This window comes from Passer montanus, unplaced genomic scaffold, assembly GCF_014805655.1.
Source record: "Passer montanus isolate IOZ18808 unplaced genomic scaffold, ASM1480565v1 scaffold24, whole genome shotgun sequence".
Classification (NCBI taxonomy): Eukaryota; Metazoa; Chordata; class Aves; order Passeriformes; family Passeridae; genus Passer; species Passer montanus.
In genome coordinates this window covers 455,493-477,581 of record NW_024367037.1, presented here as the reverse complement: position 1 = coordinate 477,581, position 22,089 = coordinate 455,493, and the positions used below count along the sequence as shown (strand labels likewise).

At 42.4% G+C, this 22,089-nt stretch overlaps 1 protein-coding gene across 9 annotated transcripts in view; it reads left to right on the top strand.

The window, feature by feature from the left end:
• The first annotated feature begins 5,647 nt into the window (after nucleotides 1–5,647).
• EPB41L4B (erythrocyte membrane protein band 4.1 like 4B) overlaps nucleotides 5,648–22,089 on the top strand; it is a 169,666-nt gene continuing 153,224 nt past the window's right edge. For all 9 annotated transcript variants that reach the window (XR_005627624.1, XR_005627623.1, XR_005627626.1 and 6 more), the window contains exon 1: nucleotides 5,648–6,065. Coding sequence is in view for 5 of the 9 variants with exons in the window: in XM_039711024.1 (XP_039566958.1) it covers nucleotides 5,766–6,065 (300 nt within the window). In the remaining 4 variants the exon portion in view is untranslated. The remainder of the gene's footprint in view (nucleotides 6,066–22,089) is intronic.

Below are 22,089 nucleotides of genomic sequence, written 5' to 3'. Positions count from 1 at the left end.
CCTTCATCTGGTGCTGCACTTATGAAAAAAAACCCCACAAACTCAGTAGGCAAGTAGCACGTCAGGAAACTTTAATGATCAAGCAGATGTTAAGTCACAAAATCTCTCAAAGATTTTCCCGTCCAGGTCACATACTATGAAGAGATATTGCTTTCCAATCCTATAATAGATTTTGCTTTTTTTTTTTTTTTTACTGGGATAAATTTGCATTTGTGTCTGACAATCTATCTAGGAAGCTAAAGTCCATATACACACAAGAGAGCTCATTAGGAAGTAGATAGTGTTGTTTCATTCTATACTCAGATTATCAGTCAGATATAAATAACATTTTAATTAATATGTATTTTACTTCCTAAAATGAGCTGTTTGCTGTTTAGGAAAATGCAGTTTCTAAAAAACAAGAGTTACAGAACACATCTACTTTATGAAACAACTTCATAGTATGTCAACAACATAGTATGTCCTCCTGCCTGGGGAGGTGGTGGAGTCACCATCCCTGGAAGTGTTTAAAAGAACATTGGATGTGGCACTCAGTGCCATGGTTTACTTGAGGTGTTGGGGCATGGGTTGGACTTGATGATCTTGAAGGTCTCTTCTAACCTAGTGATTCTGTGATTCTGTAACAAACTGGGTCCACATCCCTCAGGTTTCAGCAAAACCTGTGATAGACAATGTAAGATTAGAAATAAAAATTGATTAAAATATTTTTATTTAAACTATTGGCACTGATGGTTCAGTCTTTCAGTTTGGATTTTTCTTTCCTGTTTTCTTGTTACTGGTAGGCACAGGACAAATAAACTGACTCAGCAGCCTCAATGGCTTCATCTCTTTCCTTTTTGTTGCTTTTCCATTTTTGTTCTCTTAGAATTACTTACTTTCATTGACTCATCTCTTCATTTGTTGACTAGTTTGCCTCCAGCAAGTTCCTCCTCTTGAAGTACAGCACCCTGGCTGCCTCCTGTCCCTTGTTCTCTCAAACAGTTCAACAGGTGAAGAGCTGAAGTCTCCAAATGAGAAGGCTCCTTTCTGTCCCCAGCATAACACCCAGGCAATGGAGTACCCAGAGTATCTGACTTAACGCTTCTTTTAATTAACCAAATCTAATGTGATGCTTGTTCACTATAACCTTCACCTGTGCTTTATTGCTCAGTTGATTTTTAGTACGCACTGAAAGTTTCCAGCAGTTCTCCTAAGTGGTTTGTTGCCCATCAGACCTATACAAGTTATCATTCAGCACTGCAGTGCCAAAGGTATTTTTGTTGCAAATTTTAGACCTTATTAATTCCTGCACAGCACAAGAAGCCATGGATATCTATTTTCAGTGGAGATATAATTAAAAGATGCATAATTACAGTTAGAAAATTTTCCTAGAAAACTTTACTCTTTCAGCATGTGATGATTGCTTATAGGTAATATTCTAAGCAGTCTTCTAGGTTCACCAAAGGTTAACATCAAAACAGTTCACCAGTGGAAAGACACCTCAGTTTTTCAGCTGAGCACCTGTTATTTTTGTAATTTAAAAAAGCATTGAAAACTTTTTTCATTAATGCTTTAAACCTAATCATAAGCTTGAATATAAATAATATTCAATATTATTTCTGTGTATTGAAGTCAGTACAAACCTGATAAAATTCTCACTAAAGGAAAGAACATATGATTAAATCATATTGAACTTTCTTATTCGATGGACAGGAGGCATTGTAAAGCGTTCACTTCTCAAGAAACATTTTCTAATGAAAAGTTTTTTGTTCTTACATGTTTATGAACAAACCTCTCTGGATATACAAAAACAGCTCTTTGAGTGAACACATTTATTCTTCAGTGAGCTACTGTTTTATTTCTGCTGGTAAAAAAAATGATTTATTTTTTCTGTATATATGGATTAACAGGAACAGCAATAGCTGCCACAATTCATGCCTACTGAAACACTGATATTCTAAATGGAGAAGTATAAATTATTTTTTTCTTAATGGAGGACTTTTGAAACACTTGGAGTAGAACATAAAAAAGGAAAATCCTGACTACCTGTGATAATGTGATATATTTTGCAGGAATTCATCCACCAGCTCCAGCACCATGGCTCTATGACTGGGGTAACTTTCTGCCTATTCAAACACATATTTCCATTACAATTGCAGGACAGAGATTATTAGTATTTTTCTTGGCTGTTAAACAGCTACTGCATTTCAGTGTTGGTAAAATAGTTCTACATATAATTTTCCTTTTCTGAAATGAAAGTGTTTTGGGATCTCTCTAGATGAAAGATGGACTAGAAATGCAAATTATCCTTAGCCACACAATTCAGAATTACCTTTGTATTTTATTCTAAATCTGTATCTGGGTATATAAAAATCCTGAAAATCGGTGACATTAGACCTGCTCATATAACTGACATGCTTTTGGGGAAAATAAACAGATAGAACTGCCAGCTGCCGCATGAATGTTGTAATGGAATGAGTGCTAATGCTGAAAGTGTCTCCTTTAATGAAATTTTTAATAAAAAAATTAATTTGATTTATGTGTTTAGAGAAATAGCCCCAGAAAATTAATATCCAAAAGCTTGAGTGAATTTATGTCATAACTTCTCAAGTTTCTTTCCCCCCCACCCCCAGCTTTATTAACATAGACATTTGGGTTTGCACCAATACTTGCTCTTTGAATCTCTATATGTAAGTTTCCTCCAAGTAATAACTGTAACAAGACATACCCTGGCAGAACCTTACAAAATATAAGCCTGTTTAACTTACTCAGTAAAGATAACATTTCTCCAAAAATGCAGAATAAGAAACTCTAGCTGCATGTAAATTAAATTTAGAATACTCCTTTGCATAGAGTGAAAGTCTGGCAAGCCAGGAAAAATCCATAAATGTGATTGCAGTGACAGAAAGTAAAACAAGAAAGAGGCATCTGATGTCCAGGCAGCACATGCATGCCCTGTGTAGGAGAAGTCTCTTCACAGAACTGTTGATGGCTTTGCTCCCCCATCCCCATGACATCGTTGCCTCCATTTCCAGGCTTTCCAAAAGCTTCCAGACAAGATCTGAACAAAACCAAAATGCTGATTGAAAGAGCAAGAATAAAGTAAAATTTTATTGTAGTTATTACTGTATCTATGAAACTTTTATATAGTTATTTAGGTACAAGCAGCAACAGGGGCTCCAATGGTTAAAGATTCCCCATCTTGCTGCTGCTACACTGATGTCAGGAAGGATTTTGGTAAATGCACTCCCATTTACACACTGCTCAGCACCATGGCAAAGCCATGGTTACTTGCAGGGATTGCTACCAGAACTTCAATATGAGTTAGGAAAAATGGTTTGCCTAGGTCACCACCTTTCCTGTGGCAGTAGTCAAATCATGGCTTCCAGAAAAGTCTGGAGTACTCTGTGGTAGGTCAGTGTTGCAGTGGAAGGCTATTTTGATAAAGATTTAAAGGAAATGCCCTTAACTACAGTAAAGATGAGGACCATGCTTGTGTCTCTCATTGGAAAGCAAGCAGGCACTCGGAGGAGGGACTGCAGAACAGGTGCCAGCCAACCAAACCCCTTCAGCGCCTGTCCATCTAAAAATGGAGAGAGGATACGGGTGCAACACGTATGTGGAAATCTGAATATAAATGCTAGTTTAAATACTTCTCAAGGCATCCTCAGTGCCACTGTTGCTCAAGGTTTTTGTTTCACGGCTAAAGATAGCTCTGCTGGTAACATGAGACAAAATAACGGTGGAATTGTTTTACTCCAAGAGAGGCTGGGTACTAAGGAACCAGCTTTATTTCCTCCCACCACCAGCTCCTTCTAAAAGATGCTTTACTGTGAGCATTACCTTGTATTTCTTAACATGAGCCTTAATGGGACCTCAGCATCCCTAGGGCAGTTCTCTACATGCAGGACTGCCTCTGGGGTATGGCCACTGGCCTGTATCAGGTGTGCTGCTAATGTAAGTCAAGCAAGCCGTCGTTTATGCATTTTAAAACACCAGGCTCCTGTTTCCATGACAGAACTTGAAAGAGACAAAGGGCTGAAGTCTCACAGCTTCAGAGTAAAAAGATTTTTAGCACGGCAAAAGATTTGCTCGGTTTTCTGCCAGTCCAGTCCCAAGTGATGCAAGACCTCTCTTCCACCCCACTCTCCTTTGCACCAGAATTGCTATAGCTCCCTCAAGAGACAAGAGTATTTCTGCTGAATTTCCAACTCTTTAAGATAATTTGTGCTGCTTGTGGTATGCAAACAAGCTTTATGGGACTGGGATATCTTCACAGTGTTCAGAGCAGTGAAAGAACTCCAAGGTACGCTGCAGCACTCAGGATCTGAAAGAAAATTGAAATTCTACTCCTAATTCAAGGGGGAAAAATGGAGAAAACCCCCATAATCTGTATTAAATGCCTACTTTTGATTGTGAGCATTAGCAGGCAGAGATTAGCACCTCTCCTCTCTGTTTCTGTAAACAGCCCTGTTCTTCTGCAGCCCTTCTGCTTTTATGCAGCCATAAAGTGCAGAAGGGCTGCAGGTAGATCTCTGCCAAAGATCACGCAGTTTAGTGACGGTCTTGGCTGATGAGACACTTCAAGACCTGATCCAGGGCATTGAAGGAACATGGAAAAGGATGCAGGAGCAGCAGGCAGTTACCTAATACTATCAAGTCTCAATAAAAAAATGACAAGCTGAGACATTTTGGCAGGCTTTCTGAATACCTAATAGGACAATGCTTGTGTAAATGGGCCTGGCAGTGAGGTGCAGTGAAACAAACTCAAAGCAGAAAAAATCCCCAAACCCACACTTTAGAAGCAGCAAATTATTTCAGTTCAAAGCCCTTCAGATCACACTGGCCATAGGGTAACAGAATTAGCCTCACTGATTCTTTCTGCAAGACGTGATTCAAGTCCAGTACTTTATACGTAGCAATTCAGCAAAAACGCTCCCACCCGAGCCAGAATACATAAATACTTAACTTTTTGGCAGAGCGACCGTGAGAGTATTTGTACCTATGTATGTGGTGTGACAGATAAACAAACCCGTACTCCTTACAGAAGCGAAAGGGAGTAAAACCCCGGGACGGTCGGGAGGGTCTGGTTTTTCCAGGGGGCCAAGTTCCCACAGCGGTTTCCTGAAACCACCAGACCGCGCTGATCGCAGAGGCAAATGCGGGGGCATTCCCACGCACCGGGCAGACGTGTCTGTGCACGGGGGATGTAGGCGGCGGCGGCGGGAGAGGCGGCGCGATGCCCTCCTCCTCCTCCTCCTCCAGGTGGGATCCGCCGCTTCGGCCACCTCCAACACAGGCGAGATCCGTCCTACTGCCTGCGCTCACTTCTCCATCCCCCCTTGTGCTTTTTTTATTTCCAAACAACTTCCCCCGTCCCCTCTCCCGCCCGTCCGAAGGGGCGGGAGCGGCAGACGGGCGCGGGAGGGACGCGGGGCGGGGGCAGCCCGGCAAGCCCGGCCGCGGAAAGAGGCTCCGCGCCCCCGCCGCTCCTCTCCCCTCCCCGGCCCGGGGGCGGCGGCGAGGGGCTGCCGTCGCGCAGACACCGCCCCAGCGGCCGCGGAGCTGTTCCTGGAGGAGAGGAGAGGAGCGGAGCAGCGCGGCTGGGCTCGGCTCTTGCCCAGCGGAGCTGCGGGCGCTCTCCCCGGCCTCCCCCGCAGGTGGCCGCCCCGGCGCGGGCTGGCTCCCGGCGGGCGGCGCTGCTGCGTTGCTCTGGGAGGCGCCGCGGGGCCGGGCGCGGAGCTGCGGGCTCGGGGGTGTGAGCGGCCGGGCAGGGCGCCCCCAGGATGCTGCGGTTCCTGCGCAGGACCTTTGGCCGGCGGTCGATGCAGCGCTACGGGCGAGGAGCCGGGCGCGGAGCCGGGCGAGGTGGGCTCGGCGGCGAGGGGGACGAGCGGGACGGGGGGCTGCGAGGAGCGGCCGCCGCCGCCGTCGGCTCGGGAGCCTTCCCCTCCTCGCCGCTGCCCGGAGGGGTCGTGCACAGCGCCGGAGCGCCCGTCCACATCCCGGCGGCCGGCGGCAGCAAGCCGGTGCTGCAGTGCCGCGTCCTCCTCCTGGACGGGACCGAAGTCAGCGTGGAGCTGCCGGTGAGTAGTGTGCGCTTACCTCCGCCGCCTGCAAAACGGCGCCTGCAGCTACCCTCTCCCCTCCTCCGCATCGTCCCCCCCTCGCTGGCGACAGGCACCTGCGAGTGCCCCCCCCCGGCCGCACAACAGGCGCCGTTCTCCGGGAAAGCCTCGCTAGTTTCGTCCTTCCCTCCGCGGGCGCCCTCGCCGCCGTCTCCGCCTGCATGCACCTGCTGCCAGGTGCGCGGCGCGCCTCCCCGCCATGACCGCCGCCCGCCCCCGTCCTGCCGGCGGGAGCCGTCTGCGCCCTTCTTCCCTCTCCCGAGAGCCAGCGGGGAGGTGGGCACCCGCTCTCCTCCTCCCCTGCACAGCCCAGAGCAGCCCCTTGCAGCGCTGCCTTCCGCGGCGCCTCTCCCGCCGGGAGGGGCCGTCCCCGCCGTGCGGGCGCTACCTGTGCCTTGCCCCGGCTGGGGCGGGGGGCTGCCCGCTGAGCCCGCCCGACGGCACCGCCGGCCGGGGGGCATCCCGCTGTGCCAGGCGGGCAGAATGGAGCCTCTGCGGGGCAGCGGTGCCTTCGGCCTCGCTGCCCTGCGGCTTGCAGCCCCCAGCCCCGCAGCACCTGCGGCTCCGCGCTGCCCCCGCCGCGCTGGGGTCTCCGGGGGGCCGCCGCCTCCTTCTTCCCCTTAGTTCTTGCTTCCCACCTTCCCCGCCGCCGGGGCCGGCTGGAGGACCCTTCGGGATGCCCGAGGAGCTCTCCCCGTGCCGTGGCGGCCGGGTGCGGGGCCGGGGTCAGGGGTGAGCCCGGGCGGCTCCGGGGGTGCAGCCCGGCCCGGCCCGCGGGTGCGTGGCGGTGCCGGCGCTGAACTTTCTCCCCTCCCGCCGCTGTGCAGCAGGAATGAGGAAGGGACGGTGCTGGCCTGCGGGGCTGTGCGTGTGTTGTTTGTGCCTGCTCGCTGAGGTTGGGCCGCGTTTGTAGGTGTTTCGGCATCTCCAAAGCCCGTTGTGTGTCCTTTTATCTCTCTTAAACTCATCTGCACGGTGTGTATCGGTAATTTGCAGTTTTGTTTTTTTCATTCCTCACAGCTGCTAAGTACTCACCGCCCATCCTTGCTTGCTGACCTTTTCCCTCCCTCTTGAAACCCAAGTTTCCCATGAAATAGTACGGAAGTTTACTATGTTTGAGAAGCATTTAATCTTCTTTCCATTTCAACCTAAATAGTCACCAGCCATTAAGCCTGGTCTCCAAAAACAGGTGGGAGAACTTAGTAATAGTGAATGCAACAGCCTGAGAAATTGTGCACTGCTTTAATCTTCAGCAATACAAAAGAGAAGGTTTTTTCAGAGTGCCTTTAGACTCTTGTTAGGTGCCTTTCATATTAGCTGTCATCTGTATATATTGGCATCATTTCACTAAAACATGGAATTTGGCAACCCTATTGTTTCTGCTTGAAAGAAACAGAAGAGATTGAGTAAGACTCTTACAAGTGAAGTATGTGAACGGAGCCACCTAGAGATACTTGCTGCAGCATTATCAGGCCTCCCTTGCCTACAGACTACATTGCACATTTCTAGAGATTTGAAATGCTAATATATTTCCTCTCCTCACATCTCCTTCTCAACTTGCTAAACTCCTCCTAGCATCTGAGCACAAATTTTTATAAAGTAGCGTTGATGATTGTTATCAGTGTGCTAAGGGTTTACCTACAGAGGTCTGTGTCAATAAGCTCAGTAAATATTCTGTTTAAGGTTATACTCTGATTTGTCAAAGGTCAAATTTTGCTGTAGAGCCCATTAAAGATGGTCTGAAGATTTGTAGGATAAGGAAATGATGTAATGACACTCATAGTCCTTGAGTGCTGAAAACTTATGGACATATCTGCTTGGCCCAGTAAAGAAGCTGTGGAGCATTCTTGCTTGAACTGACCTCCAAATGAAGTTTAGACTTACCAATGCTTTCCGAATGTGAGCTGCACATGTGGTGTTGTAGCTCAGCTCTCCAAAGGCAGAGTAAGAAGTTGGCTTTTTTTTTTCCACTCAAATCCCTAGAGTGATGGAGGACTTCGGAGCATGTAAAAGCTGTCAGTGTTTTGAGGATTAAAAACTGTTCTGTTGAATTACATATCTGTTCCTCATGTTTTTTTCCTTTCTTTAACAGAAAGTGACACCCACACTGAGAGGTAGAAAAACTGAAAGAGGCATGCACCGTTTATAGAAGTTGATCAGTAAAGTTCCTCTGAGCTTTGCAGGTCTAGGTTTCATGGGAATAGGGCGTGAAACAGAATGTGCTTTAAGACGCAGAAGCTGAGGTATGGGACTGGTTAAGCTGAATGAATTGAGTAGCATCTCTTTAAAAAAGTGTGTGGTGCTTTCTTTCATTTTAGCTCAAATTTTATCAAAAGGAGGGAGTGTAGGCTTCATCACCAATGAGCAGCTTACTCATGAAGTCAAGTACGGAGATGATTGCAGAGGATTTCACTGTGCTGCTGATTGTGTTTGCAAGCACTTGTTTCGGAGATACTGGCAGCTATCAAATGTGCTCTTCATTCTGACATTGCACCCCTCTTGCCTTTCTAGTTGAAAAAGGAACTTGTTGGTATTAGAACACGATACTCTTGCAAATACAAATTTTTAGGCTATCTCTCTATCTCCAAGACATTGTTTAGAAGTAATTGAAAGGTTTATTGGATTTCAAAGACTACGGGGCTTATTTGCTTGTGTGGAGGAATGACAGAAAAGACATAACTGGAGGAAAACAGCTATATACACAGAAAAAAGGTTCAGAGTTCTTTTCTTTTTAGCTGTTGTTTCATTTTTTAAAATATTCCAATAAAACTGAAACATTGAAACTTTTGTCCAAGTTAAATGTATCATGTTCTGCCACAGTACTCTCTTTTAGGTGGGGGCTGTTGGAAAAATAAATCCTGCATCAGTAAATTGATAACTGGCTTTGTGGTTAATGTTATAATTTGTGTGATAGCCTGTATCAGAAAGTACATGTCTTGTAAGCTCTTGTTAGTTCATGGTGGTAACAGAAGCAGAGATCTGTCCTGGTCTCCAAGTTCTTCCTTAGCTCGTTGTTCTCTAGGCTGCATAGCAGTAGTGAACTAGAGTCATCTTCCTTCTTTATCGGTGCTTCCACACCCTCTTTCTACCAGAGCATTTGCACTTTATGCTTTTTACTGCGTGTGCTCTGCCCTTGGACTACCCGGTCTGCTTGCCTGCCCTTCTCTGTGCTGTGTACTCTTTCATTTGTAGGTGTTCTCTGGCTTTCACAAACTTGTTTTGTACCCAGCTGCCCCCACACAAATGTCAACAGAAGATTATTCTGAGCACTGCAGATATCCCTGGATAATGGTTTCTGTACTCAGCTTCTTGCATGAAATTTCAAGGATTGCTTAATGATGCTGGCTTTTTTCTTCACTCTTAAGGCAAGAATCATGTACTTTAAAAGTATTCTTTCTAAACAGAATAATGCACTGGATGGCTTTTTAAACCCACGAGCTCCTCAGGGCCCTGTATTGAATGTGGGATGCTATTAAGGTTGGATCTGTTATACAGGGGTGAGTGACAGTTGACCAGTTCTGTTGCTGTGGGGTGATTTCCCATGGGAAGGGGAAAATAAATGGTGTCATTACTTCTTCTTGACCTGACACCACGTGTCTGCACATCTGAAATCCAGTGATGAGAGCTGATGCAAGGAGAAAAACGCTTCCATTAGAAACCATCCCTCCTCCCTCACACAGAGCTGTCTGTATTTCTTTCTACCTCTGGGAACCCATTCAGTATCTTTTGTGCTCTCACTTACACTGGGGGCGATTAGCTGGTCAGAGTTTGCAACTTGGTTGTAGGTAGATGGAAGGCCAGTTGCTCACTGTTGCCAAAACAATCCTGCCTCTGTTTTTCTGGAGGACTCGTGACTTTAATGAAAGGAAAACTGCTTGTAGGTGATGCTGTGTTCTACACAGAAAGAATGCAAGGAGAGAGCATTGACATTTAGGTAGCAGTGATGGTGCCTGCCAGTTAATACATGGATAGCTTTCAGATAAAGCCAAGAAGCCAAATTTTTCTTAACTCTAAGGCATGATGGCTGACATTTCTAAAAACTGAGCCTTTGATTTTTAATTAGGTGCATCTTATGAAAGCTTAAAGGGCAGATATGAAAGATGGCTATTCAGTGTGGCTGTCAAGAGTAGCAGGAATTAATGTTGCTTAATGCCGTTGAAAACAGTATTTTCTGATAAATTGTGGGAGGGCAGGAGGAGAATGTGTAGAGTGTTCTTGGCTTTCTGTAGTCTTAAGTGGGATAAAAGAAGAAGCAAATGGTAAGCTTCCTCCACTATGAAAATCCTCATCCTGCAAAGCAGATCTGAGGTACCTTACATTTCCTGTGATTTGAATCCACAGCAGTCAACATGTTGTCTGTTATAATTACTTTTTTCTAAAAATCTTCTTGCTCTGAGAAATTCCTCTGCTGCTGTGAAGACTGTTACAAAGGCTTGTGTGATGTATTAGAAAGTATGTAATGTTTAAGGATTAAATTAATCAACAACTCAAATATAACTCTTCAAATCTGTGAATTATTTTCAGATGAATGGCTTTTCTATTATTTCTTTGCCATCCTTTTGGTGTATCTGTTTTAATAATTGTTTTGGCTGCTATGGAAACACTTCAGGATAGGAATAGTAAATGTTCTTGAATACTGTTTTCTAATCTCTGATCTGCTATGTGTTGTATTCATTTCTTATTGGGGTAACATGAACATAGCAGAAATTTCTGTCTGGCCTCTATGCTTACATCAAATATAGATGCTAACTCTTGAGCAGTCATCTCAGTTTTATTGATTAGTATATTTGACTTGATAAAGTTATAAATATCAGGAGAGAAATGCAATGCATTTTTTCTTGCTTTCATATCTTATATGACTTCCAAATAATGTTTCATGAATATTATCTCTAGAGACATGCTCTAATATGCACGTAGATACTTGGATTCAGGTCCTGCTTTGGAGTTTCCTAGCTAAGGAGTTACAAACACATACACCCGCCTCTGACAGACATATTACATCACATGGGTAATGGGATTTTTTAATAAATTCTTTAAAGCTTTTATCATTTATAAAATTGGTAATATGCCTTCTTTATGCAGAAGTTACCTTTCAACAACATAAAATTAGAGTACTTGCTGGAAAATGTTAAAAGCATATTTGCAACACTGGAAAGGGAAAGGCCTCTCACATTCATGAGCTCCTGTAATTTCCTTCATAAACTGATCAGGCTCTGTTGGTAGAAGAGGTTGGATTATTTTTGCTTCTTCAGTTCATGTTGAAATGCCTTTTGAGTACCTCACAGCTCTGATTAAGCAGCTGTATCTGGAATTCAATGTGTTGTCTGCTGGTAATAACCTTTAATTATGTTATCCCTGTTCCATATGCCTTGATGCATTGCTGCAGTGTGTACTGAAGGTGTGTGAAAAGCATTCATAGTACAATCACATCCAGAATTGGGAACTTGCACAGCCCCAGAGATAGAAAAATGAGATGGGGTGTGCACACATGACTGCAGCCATGCTTCAGAAATGCATGAGGTTAGGCTCTTGAGAGAGAAGAGGGAATTTTTGGCCCTTGATGTGCTTGCCAAACATCCCAAATAAATCTACAGCAGATAAAAGAAACATAGTAGAAAAGGGAGTACATAGTAGGAAAGGAGACAAAAAGCAGCATTTTGTTTTGGCATATGTAAGAAAGATCTGCTTGTGAGTTCCATTAGTTATTAATGAAAACCAATGCAATTTTTCAGTGTAATACAGTTAGACAGGATGACAGGAGTGCTGCTGCAAAGAGTTGACAACCAGGGAGGAGGAGAAAGCCAGTGATGAGAGCAGTGTAATGCAAAAGCAAGAGCACCCAGAACTAATTCTCTGATGGAGAGATTATGTGCTTGGAGAGATGGGGAGAGGATAAGGTTGTTGTATGCATTTGTTCAGAAGCCTTTTAGCAGTGGCCTGGAAGACAGCTATGCTTAGGAGAGTAAGCATGTGAAAAGTCACTGTGGCTCTCATTATTAGCCTAAAAATGCATTTCATAGCAGGTGTTTGCCCTGGGCTGACCTATCCCATAGCAAACCTTGGATTAACTTTGAAGACCACCATGGATTTGAAGAGAGAGGGTCTCTAAGAAGGAAACTTACAGAACAGTTTGATCATACAGGAACTTTTTTATCAACAGTGTACCTCTAATATGTTTTGGGGCTTTGTTCCCATGGTTCTGTCCTAGCCTATAGTGCTGGGTGGCAAGCCTGTAGCTTTGGGCTCTCAGTAGGAGTCCTGAAGAGGAAAAAGAACATCAGGGCATGTAAAAAGTTTCTATGAGGTAAGAAATAGGAGCAAAGAGACTTTGGAAGTGCAGTACATGTGTAAGAGCAAGCAGAGGACTAGTTTTGTTTGGATTGCAGAAGATGGCACAGGAAGAAAAAAGCTGAAGAGACAATGTGAATAGCAGTATAACTATATATAAAGTACAGGATTTATTGTTCATCTGTTTCTTTTCTGAAACAGAAAGGGGACAGCTATCTCTGCTCCTGCTTCTCTGCATGTGCTTTGTCTTCATGTACTTCCTTGTGCTCCTGTTTGTAATGCCTCTGTAAATACCTTTTTTATGTAATTTTCTCTGAGAGGCCTTGTTTAGTGTCACACCTTCTTCAAGCCTAGGTCCATTTTTCAATTCAGGGCTTCTGTTGTTAAATTCCCAACCATTTCAACTCTCCCTTTTAATTTGCAATCTTCTCCTTGAGCAATTATCTATACTTTTTCTGTGTGGATACCATCTGTATTACTAGCATGATACCTAATGGATTTTCTTCTTATAAGAGATGATTTATTTTAGTTTCATGGGTCTTCCTTAACTTGACTCTGTGTTCCCAATCTGTAAAAGTAGTTTTATTTTCCTCCTAGGAGGAGGAAACACAAGCTGTGAGGAATCTCTTCTGGAAAGCACTCTTTTAAAGAGCATTAGAAGTCTGCTTCCTTCTGGTTTGGGGCTTGAGCATAGTTCTCTGTCCTATTCCCTCTTACTAGTTTAGAAAATGTCTGTGTTTTCCTGCAGTTGTCAGGAATTTGAAACGCTCCTCAGCCCTGTTCCTTTCCCAGGAAAATTCAATTTTCCTGCTGTGGCCATGAGTTGGTGGCTGGCTCTGCAGCTCATTCAGCCAGCTTGACTCACCTAAGTGTCCCCTCTGCCAGGGCACAAGTGGTGCAGTTGAGGACAGCTTGATGTGAACATTGGTAGAGCTGACATTAGGTAAACACTGGTAGCTATTGATGAAATTATTAATACAAAGGTTACACCTCCATACTTTAAAAATGTGTGGTTTCACATGGGACAACAAAAATGGACCTGAAAAGTCAAATGATGTGGACAGGAGGTGGAGAGAAGAAGGGAGAACATACAAATCATTGAGTTTTTAGGCTCTTTGCAAAGTAAATAGAAGGATAAGGATAAGTACAAATAGTTTCCTTTTTTGCTAGAAGGATGAAGTCAACAGCTGCTAGCAGTATGTACAGTGTTTCTGGGTTAGCATTTTAATACTTGAGAAACAGGGGGCTTTTAGTACTTGTTTTCCTGTATAGACTATGGTAAATGTTCTTTTATTTTCTGCATTAGAAATAAAAGGTTGGAGGGTAATGAAGTGTTTAGAGTGACCATCTGCTCTTCATTTGACTTACTATTTCCATTTATTTCTATGCACCAATTTAAATGTGTCCTGGACCATTAGCTATATTGTGATGAGATTATTTTGAAATATTTGTTGAAGTTACAGACTCAGACTCCTATGAAGCATGAAAAATACTAAGAGTTAATTTATGTTGGCTGTTTGGTTTTGATCTTTACAGATTCAAATTGTTTCCCTTCCTTGTTGTTATGGAACCACAGATAGTTTATCCAAACAAATACCAAATGTTATCTTTTTGTTTTCCCTTCCCTTTTTGTCTTTAAGTATGCTAACAAACACATAGAATTTATTCTGTATTTCATTATCTTAATATGTCTGGTACAGTTTGTATTATAAGGGACTGGAAATCCTAATAGAAGAATCAGTTTAATGTCTGTGAAATATTACATAAATACATGGAGAATGGTGGTACTTTCTTTTGAAGAACTTCACTTTATGTGAACATAGAGATATCAAATATACAGCTGGAAAAGCAGTGTTGCCATTTATGGATTATGACCTGTAATTCAATTATTCTAGACTGTAACATTATTTTGAAGGATAACTTATTTGAGGATTAATTCTTTGGTGGCTGTTTGAAAAGAATGCTTTCCTCAGTAGTTCTTTGTAGCGTTAGTAATTGATTGTATGTATTATTTTCATTTGTATGTCATGTATATATCTAAAATAAATGTAGACGTGAGAGGATTTTTGTAATTTAGCAGTCTTGACTGGGAAAACTCCCGTTTCTTTTATGTCCTCAGCTGAGACTAAACAAGGATACTACTTCCCATTTTTAAGTTTAAAGTTTCCTCTTGTGTGCATTTCACTATGTGAGGTCTTGCAGGTTATGTACTGGATGTTAAACAATTTCAAAGCTTAACAAAGACAACTGAAATTATCCCAGGTTCTTAAAAAAATTCTCATTTTAATTTTGATAAATAATATTAACAGGCTAACTGTATCACATATCTCTTGATGGCATGAGGTCCAAACGTTACCTGCTTTAACTGTGCAAGTGACTATTTTCCAAGTTTTCTGAGAAAAGAAGCAGTCCTATGGAATTTTTTTCCTTCTTCTCCCGTTTCCATCTGGAATTGGTCAAGGCTGCTTTCTGTCATTTAAACATGGCTCTTTAATATCCTCTTAGTGGTTCCTGGATCTATGAAAATGGTATGATTTTAAATTAAGAGCTTACATTTATGTAAAAAGACCAAACTCAAGAACTTCCATTCTCATAAGCAGGTCTGAACACACCAGTGCTCAGTGCAATCATTGTGTTGCAATAAAGATCACTATTCAGTAGAGATGCCGATCCTCAGTGTGGAGGTTTTATATTCAAGCTACTTACTGAGTAGAAATTCTTCCCGAATAATGAACCTTCCATGAGTGCTTTGCTTTGAGAGATGATGAATGATGAGTCTGTTATCTCTTTGAATTAAGCAAATAAGTGAAGAGTGGTGGTATTCTTCAAAGTAGGTCGTATTGCTAGGAAGGGCAGCACCCTGCAAGTGTAAAGTCCAGCTAGCAGTATCCACTTTTCTCTCATTTTTTTTGGTCTTTGGATGCCAATGGAAATTGCTGTGAATTCAGATATCCTGCTGAAGCCCTGGGGAGGAACGAGCTGGTTTAATAGTGTAACAACATAACTTTGTTGTGCAAAAGACTTCATTTCTTTTCCTCCCTCTTCCTGCTGTTTCATTTTACTGGGTTTGATTTAGTTTCTTTCCCTGCTGTTCAGCAATGAAGAGAGGGTGGCAGGAAATGTTCTTCTTTGTGGCTGGCATCCCCTTTCCCTGAGGAGGAGCATTTCCAGCCCCGCTCCCACTGTCTGGAGTCAGCCCACGAGTCTCATCTGCCAAGGGCACGCTGTGAGCTGGGGCTGGCAGCACCCAGCTGCAGGGTGGCTCCAGTGTGCCCAGCATCTCTCTGGCACGACTAATTCTGCCTGCAGCTCTCAGCAGCACGTTGGAGTTTTGTTCTTCACTTGCAGTTAATTAGATGTTCATTTTGATGGGTTTTCTTTTTAATGGGGAGCCTTGCTTGCTAAGACAGCAGAGACCCCTGATTCCTTTTACAGAGGGCAGTGAAGCCATTAAATGTTGACTGTAGCACTTTTCCCTTTCTCCTTTAAGCTGGTTGCTTAAGCTGTTATCAGCCTGTGTGTGTGCTCTGTCTGCCTTCATTCCCTTCTTCTCATACAATGATATTTCACGTTTGGCTTGTCTCTGTTCATATAACTGTTTCAAAACTTATAAAATCAATTCCCCTGTTTTTAGGTGTGAAAATCGGTGAGCCTTTGGGGCATCAAAACTCAAACTGTTGCAAACAGTAGTCACTTGGAGAGGAATTTTTCTTTCAATTAAAGGGGTTTAGTTCATGGAGAGGGTATAATATATTTTGGGAGGTCAGTCTATGAAGAAATAATCTCAACAACAAATATTTCTTAAAGTTATAATGGTAAACAAGGTGAGGTTATTTGTCAGTTTTTGCCCTCAGTGCAATACAAGTTACCCACTGCCTTCATGTTTTCCCTTGACTTCTCTGAGCCATTCCCTCTTTTGTTGGTATTATATATAATTGGTTTGGGTATTTTTTTTCTTCTGTGTAGCATGTTGATCCATTATATGCATTAAAATTTATCCTGCAGTAAAACTTTTCTGATGTGTCATTTCTGGCTTTAGAAAATAAAGATGTTTACTTTAAAGATGGAAAAAATGAGGAAGGAGTTGGAGCATTTGTCTATACATTAGCAAAAAAATAGGCCTAAGTTGATGACTGCATTTCTCAGAAGGGAGTGGGAATAGAAAAATTCAGTGCTGTGAAACAAAAACAAGTGGGTTTTGTTTGCTGCTATTGAAATTTGTCAGCAGATATTCTCATTTTACAGTTCATGTGCTTGGATTTTTATGTATTTTCACATTAAACACCCAGCATATTTTGGTCTGTGATTTGATCATAAAACATGTTTTCTAAAAAAAAAAAAAAAAAAGTTAATCTGTTTCAGCAAATGTTTTCCTTTAACAACATTGTTATGGTCAGGAAAGTGGACCATGATTTCATCCCCTTACACGTTATTGTATTAGCTACTGATAGAATGGTTTCTTCTTGAAGAATTTCATCTCACTTCAACAGAGCAAAACAGATCAACTGACAGCGTTTCCAGTATAATCAGAATCTTGAAAAATTGTCAAACAAAGCAGAAAGATATGTTCTTTTGTAAATAGAAAATACTGTTCATCCAAATTCTGTTCCAGAAAGCAGATTTTTCCCTGTAAAAGTTGCCAGTTTCTCAGCATTTGTTTCTCAGCCAGGAGGGGAGAACTTTCCCAGCTGTTTCACTCAGCTGCATGCGGGAAGCTTTCTAGGAGGAGAAAATAGTCAGAAGAACCTCTGTGTGACACCTCTGTGTGAGCTTGCTGTGACTTTCAGGAGCTGTTGGGAGTGGGAAAGCTGCAGTGCAAGTGCTGGCTTGAAGGACAGCCCTCAAAATGAACCTTGTTTCTTTTGCATTCTGTAAGGCACCTTACTGCTTACTGAAATCAAAAGTTACTTCTTAATTTAAGGCAAATAGAGCTTTTACATAATACCAAAATCTTCAGTAAGGTGTTTGGAAGAGTTGTTTCGTGCAAGCTACAGGGCAAACAACTGGTTAGGTTGTGAGAGAGATAGGGAAACATCTAAAGAATATGAATTCCTCTTTGATGCATATGCACTAACCTCATTAACAAGATAAGACTGTCAAGACTGGGGCAGCATTAAATGACTTGTGGGAGCCAGCAAATACAGATCCCATGGAAAGCCTCAGGCCTGAGGAGCTCTCCCTACAGACAGCAGCTCTCTGAGCAGCACTGCCTGCTTTCCTTGCACAAGTTTTGGATTAAACTCCAAAATCCTGTATATGGGAAGGAAGCTTTTCCTCCAGTTTTCCTTTTGAGTCTTAGGGAACTACATTTATTTTTTTGTACTGGTTTGTTAAATGGTGCAGTCATCTGTCTGCATTGCAGAGCTGATACAGGTGAGGTGGAGGATGAAGTTCTTTTCTTTCTGTTGTCTTGTGCATGATATGAAAATGCTCACTGGAAACAGCAGATAGTTGACTGACCCTGTGCGATCCAACTCCAGTTTGTGGTGCTGAAAAATGTCTCTGAAAGCAAAACATGAATTCAGTGCAGTTCTGGAGGGACAAAATGTGACCACTTCCTCTGCTTCCGAGACTGTTGTCTGCTTTGCTTGGAAAATATCTTCTGTGAAATGCCAAACTTGGGTAATCTCTGCCTCTGCACAGATGGCAGTGGAAGCTCCCTGAGAGGCAGACCAGGGCGTGGGAGGCTGAGTGTAGGGCTGATGTCCTGGGAGATTCAGGGGTGACCTTACTGCTCCACTGCTGCCTGAAAGAAGGGTGTAGACAGGTGGGTGTCAGTCTCTTCTTCCAAGTAACAAGACACAGGACAAGAGGAAATGGCCTCCAGTTGTGCCAGGAGATGTTTAGATGTTAGGGAAAATTTCTTCACTGAAAGGGTTGTCAAGCATTGTAATGGGCTGCTTGGAGAGGTGGTGGAATTACCATCCCAGGAAGTATGCAGAAAATGTGTACATGTGATGCTTAGATATATGTCTTAGTGGTGGACCTGGCAGTGTTAGGTTAGTGTTTGGAATTGATCTCAGAGGTCTTTTCCAACCTTAATGACTCAGTGGTTCTAAAATGAAAATATATGCTTTGGAGTATACTTCTCTTTCTGTCTTGTACATGGACAAAACCCACAGTACTAATAAACCTGGCGTGGTTTTACTGCTAGAGGACGGGTTACAGATGCAGAAATGGCACTGTAGCCCAGCCTGCAGCTTTGGTTTCAGATCTAAATGAATTTATGGTGTTCCTTAAAGTGCCTATATCTCAAAAGCTCTACAGTGCCTGTATCTCAAAAGCTTTTGTGAAGCTGATGGTTCCTAGTGGCAGTAAAAAATGGGATTTATGTTTGAGATAGCTAGGATTTGTGATGCACGTTTTCCTTTTGTGCTGGAATAGGGAGGGGGAGATAGTGTTCTTAAGGCTTGAGTAAAAGAATACAAACCGACACATACTAACAGGACTTCTTGTTTTTACAAACAATTATTTTTCAAAGGGAGTTATTAGAATTAAATATATGCAGAAAGTCTCTGATTATTGTTACCTGCTTTTTATTTCCACCCCGCTCACCCCCAATAACCTGTTCACTGCCACTTCTGACCAAGCTACTGCATTTGCTAAGAAACTTTACTGTGCATTAGTATTAGCAAGTGTTCCAGCTGTCTCAGTTCCCATTTTTTCCTCCTTTTAACAGCTTTTGTTAAGGCTGTTAGGATGATGTTAAATGAAGTCAGCTGATTATTCTCCTAGACATCATTTCTTCTATCACTGCTTGCATTGGAGACAGTCAGATGGATGGCTTGTAAATAAATAGGATCTGAACTGTAGGTTTGTTTCAAGTCAGAAAGGGTCATTGTGAACCCTTAATCTGTTCCCCTTCCCTGATCAGTCTCTAGAACTTCTTCCAAGAATGTGTTTTAAGCCTGTCGCTTTTTTTACCATTAGTGCTCCTTGGATCTCATTAGTTTATCTGTCTTCAAGAGTCTTTAATGAGAAGCAGTTACTTATTCATGTTGCATTTGGACTTGCCAGTATAATAATTGGTCTTTTATTGTATCTGATATTTTTATGGTCCCTGTTATCCCCTGTCTTGGTACTTGAGCAGACAGTCAACAAAAATTCATGGAACTCTGGGGAAAAATATTCTCCACATGCAGGTATGTGAAATTCATACACATGCCACCTCTTAGTCTTGTCTACGTCGAAGTAGATAAAAACAATATTTATTTACAGATGCTTTTCAGGCTCAGAAATATTGTTTATAGCTTTTTTCTGACTTTGTGACTAATGTGCAGACATTTGAGCTGAGCCCAGCAATGATGAGTTATAATGGTTTGCTGAATGTTATATGAAATGGCATTGCTTCTTACCTAATGTTCCCTTGTTTGTTTTCTTGGCTGTAACGTTGCACTGAGAGGTCACAGTCCATTGTTTTTCTGTTGTTATAGCAAGGTTCTTGCAGTGCTGCTGAAACTCAGGGCACTGTCTTTGACCTAATGAGTGTGAGTGAAACTCACGTTCCTCCCTGTGTGATTTGTGGTTTCACTGAATTCAGCTACAGTGTGTTGATGCAGTTCTGCATCCCCAGGATTTGCAAATCACTATGTACAACCAACAGGACCCATCATCTCCTGCTACTGTGCCAGTTTTGTTCAGCAGGAGTAATTTTATTAGTTCCAGGGAAAACTGGTGAGTGACTATGAGCAGAACGCTTTTGCGTTGCACTGACAGTGCTTCTTGCTGGCTGCTTTCCTCCTTTCCCTTCGTGATTAATTTTTTTAAAAATCTGCCTCTTGTGAACTACACACATCTATTTTAGGAATGCTTCTGCTTGCTTCTGTCAGACTCATCAGCTGTGTTTTGAGAGTATGGGTGTTTTGTGGTCAGTTTAATTTGAAACAGTTCTTGTGTTCTCATCCCATCATAGGGCAGGTGTCTGCCTACAGCACCATCAGCTGTTTGTGGGGCTGTGCTGAAAGCCAGGTCAGGGATCAGACCCAGGGATGTTTCATTGTGGGGGTGAAAAAATGAACATTTGCAGCATTGAATGTCAGAAATTTGTTAAAAGTATGGCATAAGTGAAGGTCCAAGCAGTAGCCAGAGGGCACAGGAGCTCTTTAAAGTGAAAGTTCTGCCACAGCCTGTGTTGTTGAGTTGGGCTGTGAGGCTCTAAGTAATCACTTTAGGAATGGATTGGTTCATGTGCTTGGTGCTCTCATAGCTTGGTCATGTGAGTGCTTCTGGGCTGTCCCACCAAAGTAAGACAGGTTAGTGGGAAGTAGAGAAGAAGTAAGTGCTTGGTTGCTGCAGTCATATTGTTCAGTGACAGAAATTGTGGCAAATAGCTCGAGCTAGATCTGCAAGAACTCATCTGGTCCGAAGTTGGGGATCTTGCAGATATTCTTCCAAGGTTTCTTATTGCTGTAGTCAAATAACAGTGTAGTTTTAAGGAGGAAGAAGTTAGACTTGTTTTGTGAGACAATTTTCTTGAGATCATGATGAGTGGTATAATTTATGCTGCTGTTATCTAATCAATTGCTGACTGGACCCAGCTGTCTCTAGTTTTTATTTGCAGAATCTTGAATTAACCATCAGCTAGAGTTGATAAGAATAACAAAGCTGATACTGAATTTAGAAAGACATTAGGAATTTTAGAGAAAGTCACCTTTTGTCTAGGCTTCACCAGCGGAGTTTCAAGTGGAACCAGGACTGAAAAGGTGGTCTTAGGGTCATTATTTGATCCGCATATCCTGTGATGGAGTGCATCCCTTATCCCTTTAAGGCTGGCTGCAGGTGAGGTGGAAGGAAACTGTGCTGTTCAGGGAAAATGACTGCTGCATTGAGCAGGCCCTGGATTCCTAATCTATCAGGGATCCATAAAATTCAAATAGTCTGAGTTTAATTGTAGATATTCCAGAAATGGGTCTTGCTGCTACAAATTCAGTAATTCTTGATTGTGAATAAATGTCAATTAAATTTTATCTTTCCATTTCTAATACCTCAATTATTTTTAGTTTAGTCTCTGTGAAAGTAGAAAGGAGACTATGGATGAATTTGACTTCATGTTACATTTTCCAAATTAACCTTTTAAGGTTTACTATTAAATTACTGCATTTATGGAAGGAAGTGTTGTTTAAGAGAATGATCTAAATCAATGCTTTTTAAGAAGCAGGTGGAAGATTATTTGTCTTGAAAGAACAAATGGATAGCTCTGAATCATGCTGAAAGTGTTCCAGTGGAAAATATGCTTTTACTTCCAAGTACACAAGTTACATTAGAACGACAGGGTTCTACTAGAATGACAACTATTTTAAACATTTGAATAAACATGGTTTTTGTTTGGTTTTTTTTTTGGGGGGGGGGGTGTTGGGTTTTTTTAGGGGAAAACCACAGAAAAAAGTTTTGCTTCAGGATTTTGTTTCTTATGACTAAGTAGTTGTGTTCTTTTGATGGCTTGTGGCATAAATCCTGTTTTCAAAATGCTAAAGAAAACAGAGTTCCCAGGCCATCTGGTGCTTCTTTGTGTACATGCATGCCTGCATCCATTTACAGTCAGGGCTGCTGTGCTGCAGCTTCAGGGTGAGGGAGATCAACTTAGATCTGGAAAACTTAAATGATGATGCTGACCAGAGCTGGGAAGTGTTGGTTATAGTGTTCATGGGTGATGGTTTCCAATTTAATATCTGATTTTTAAAAATTATTATGCATT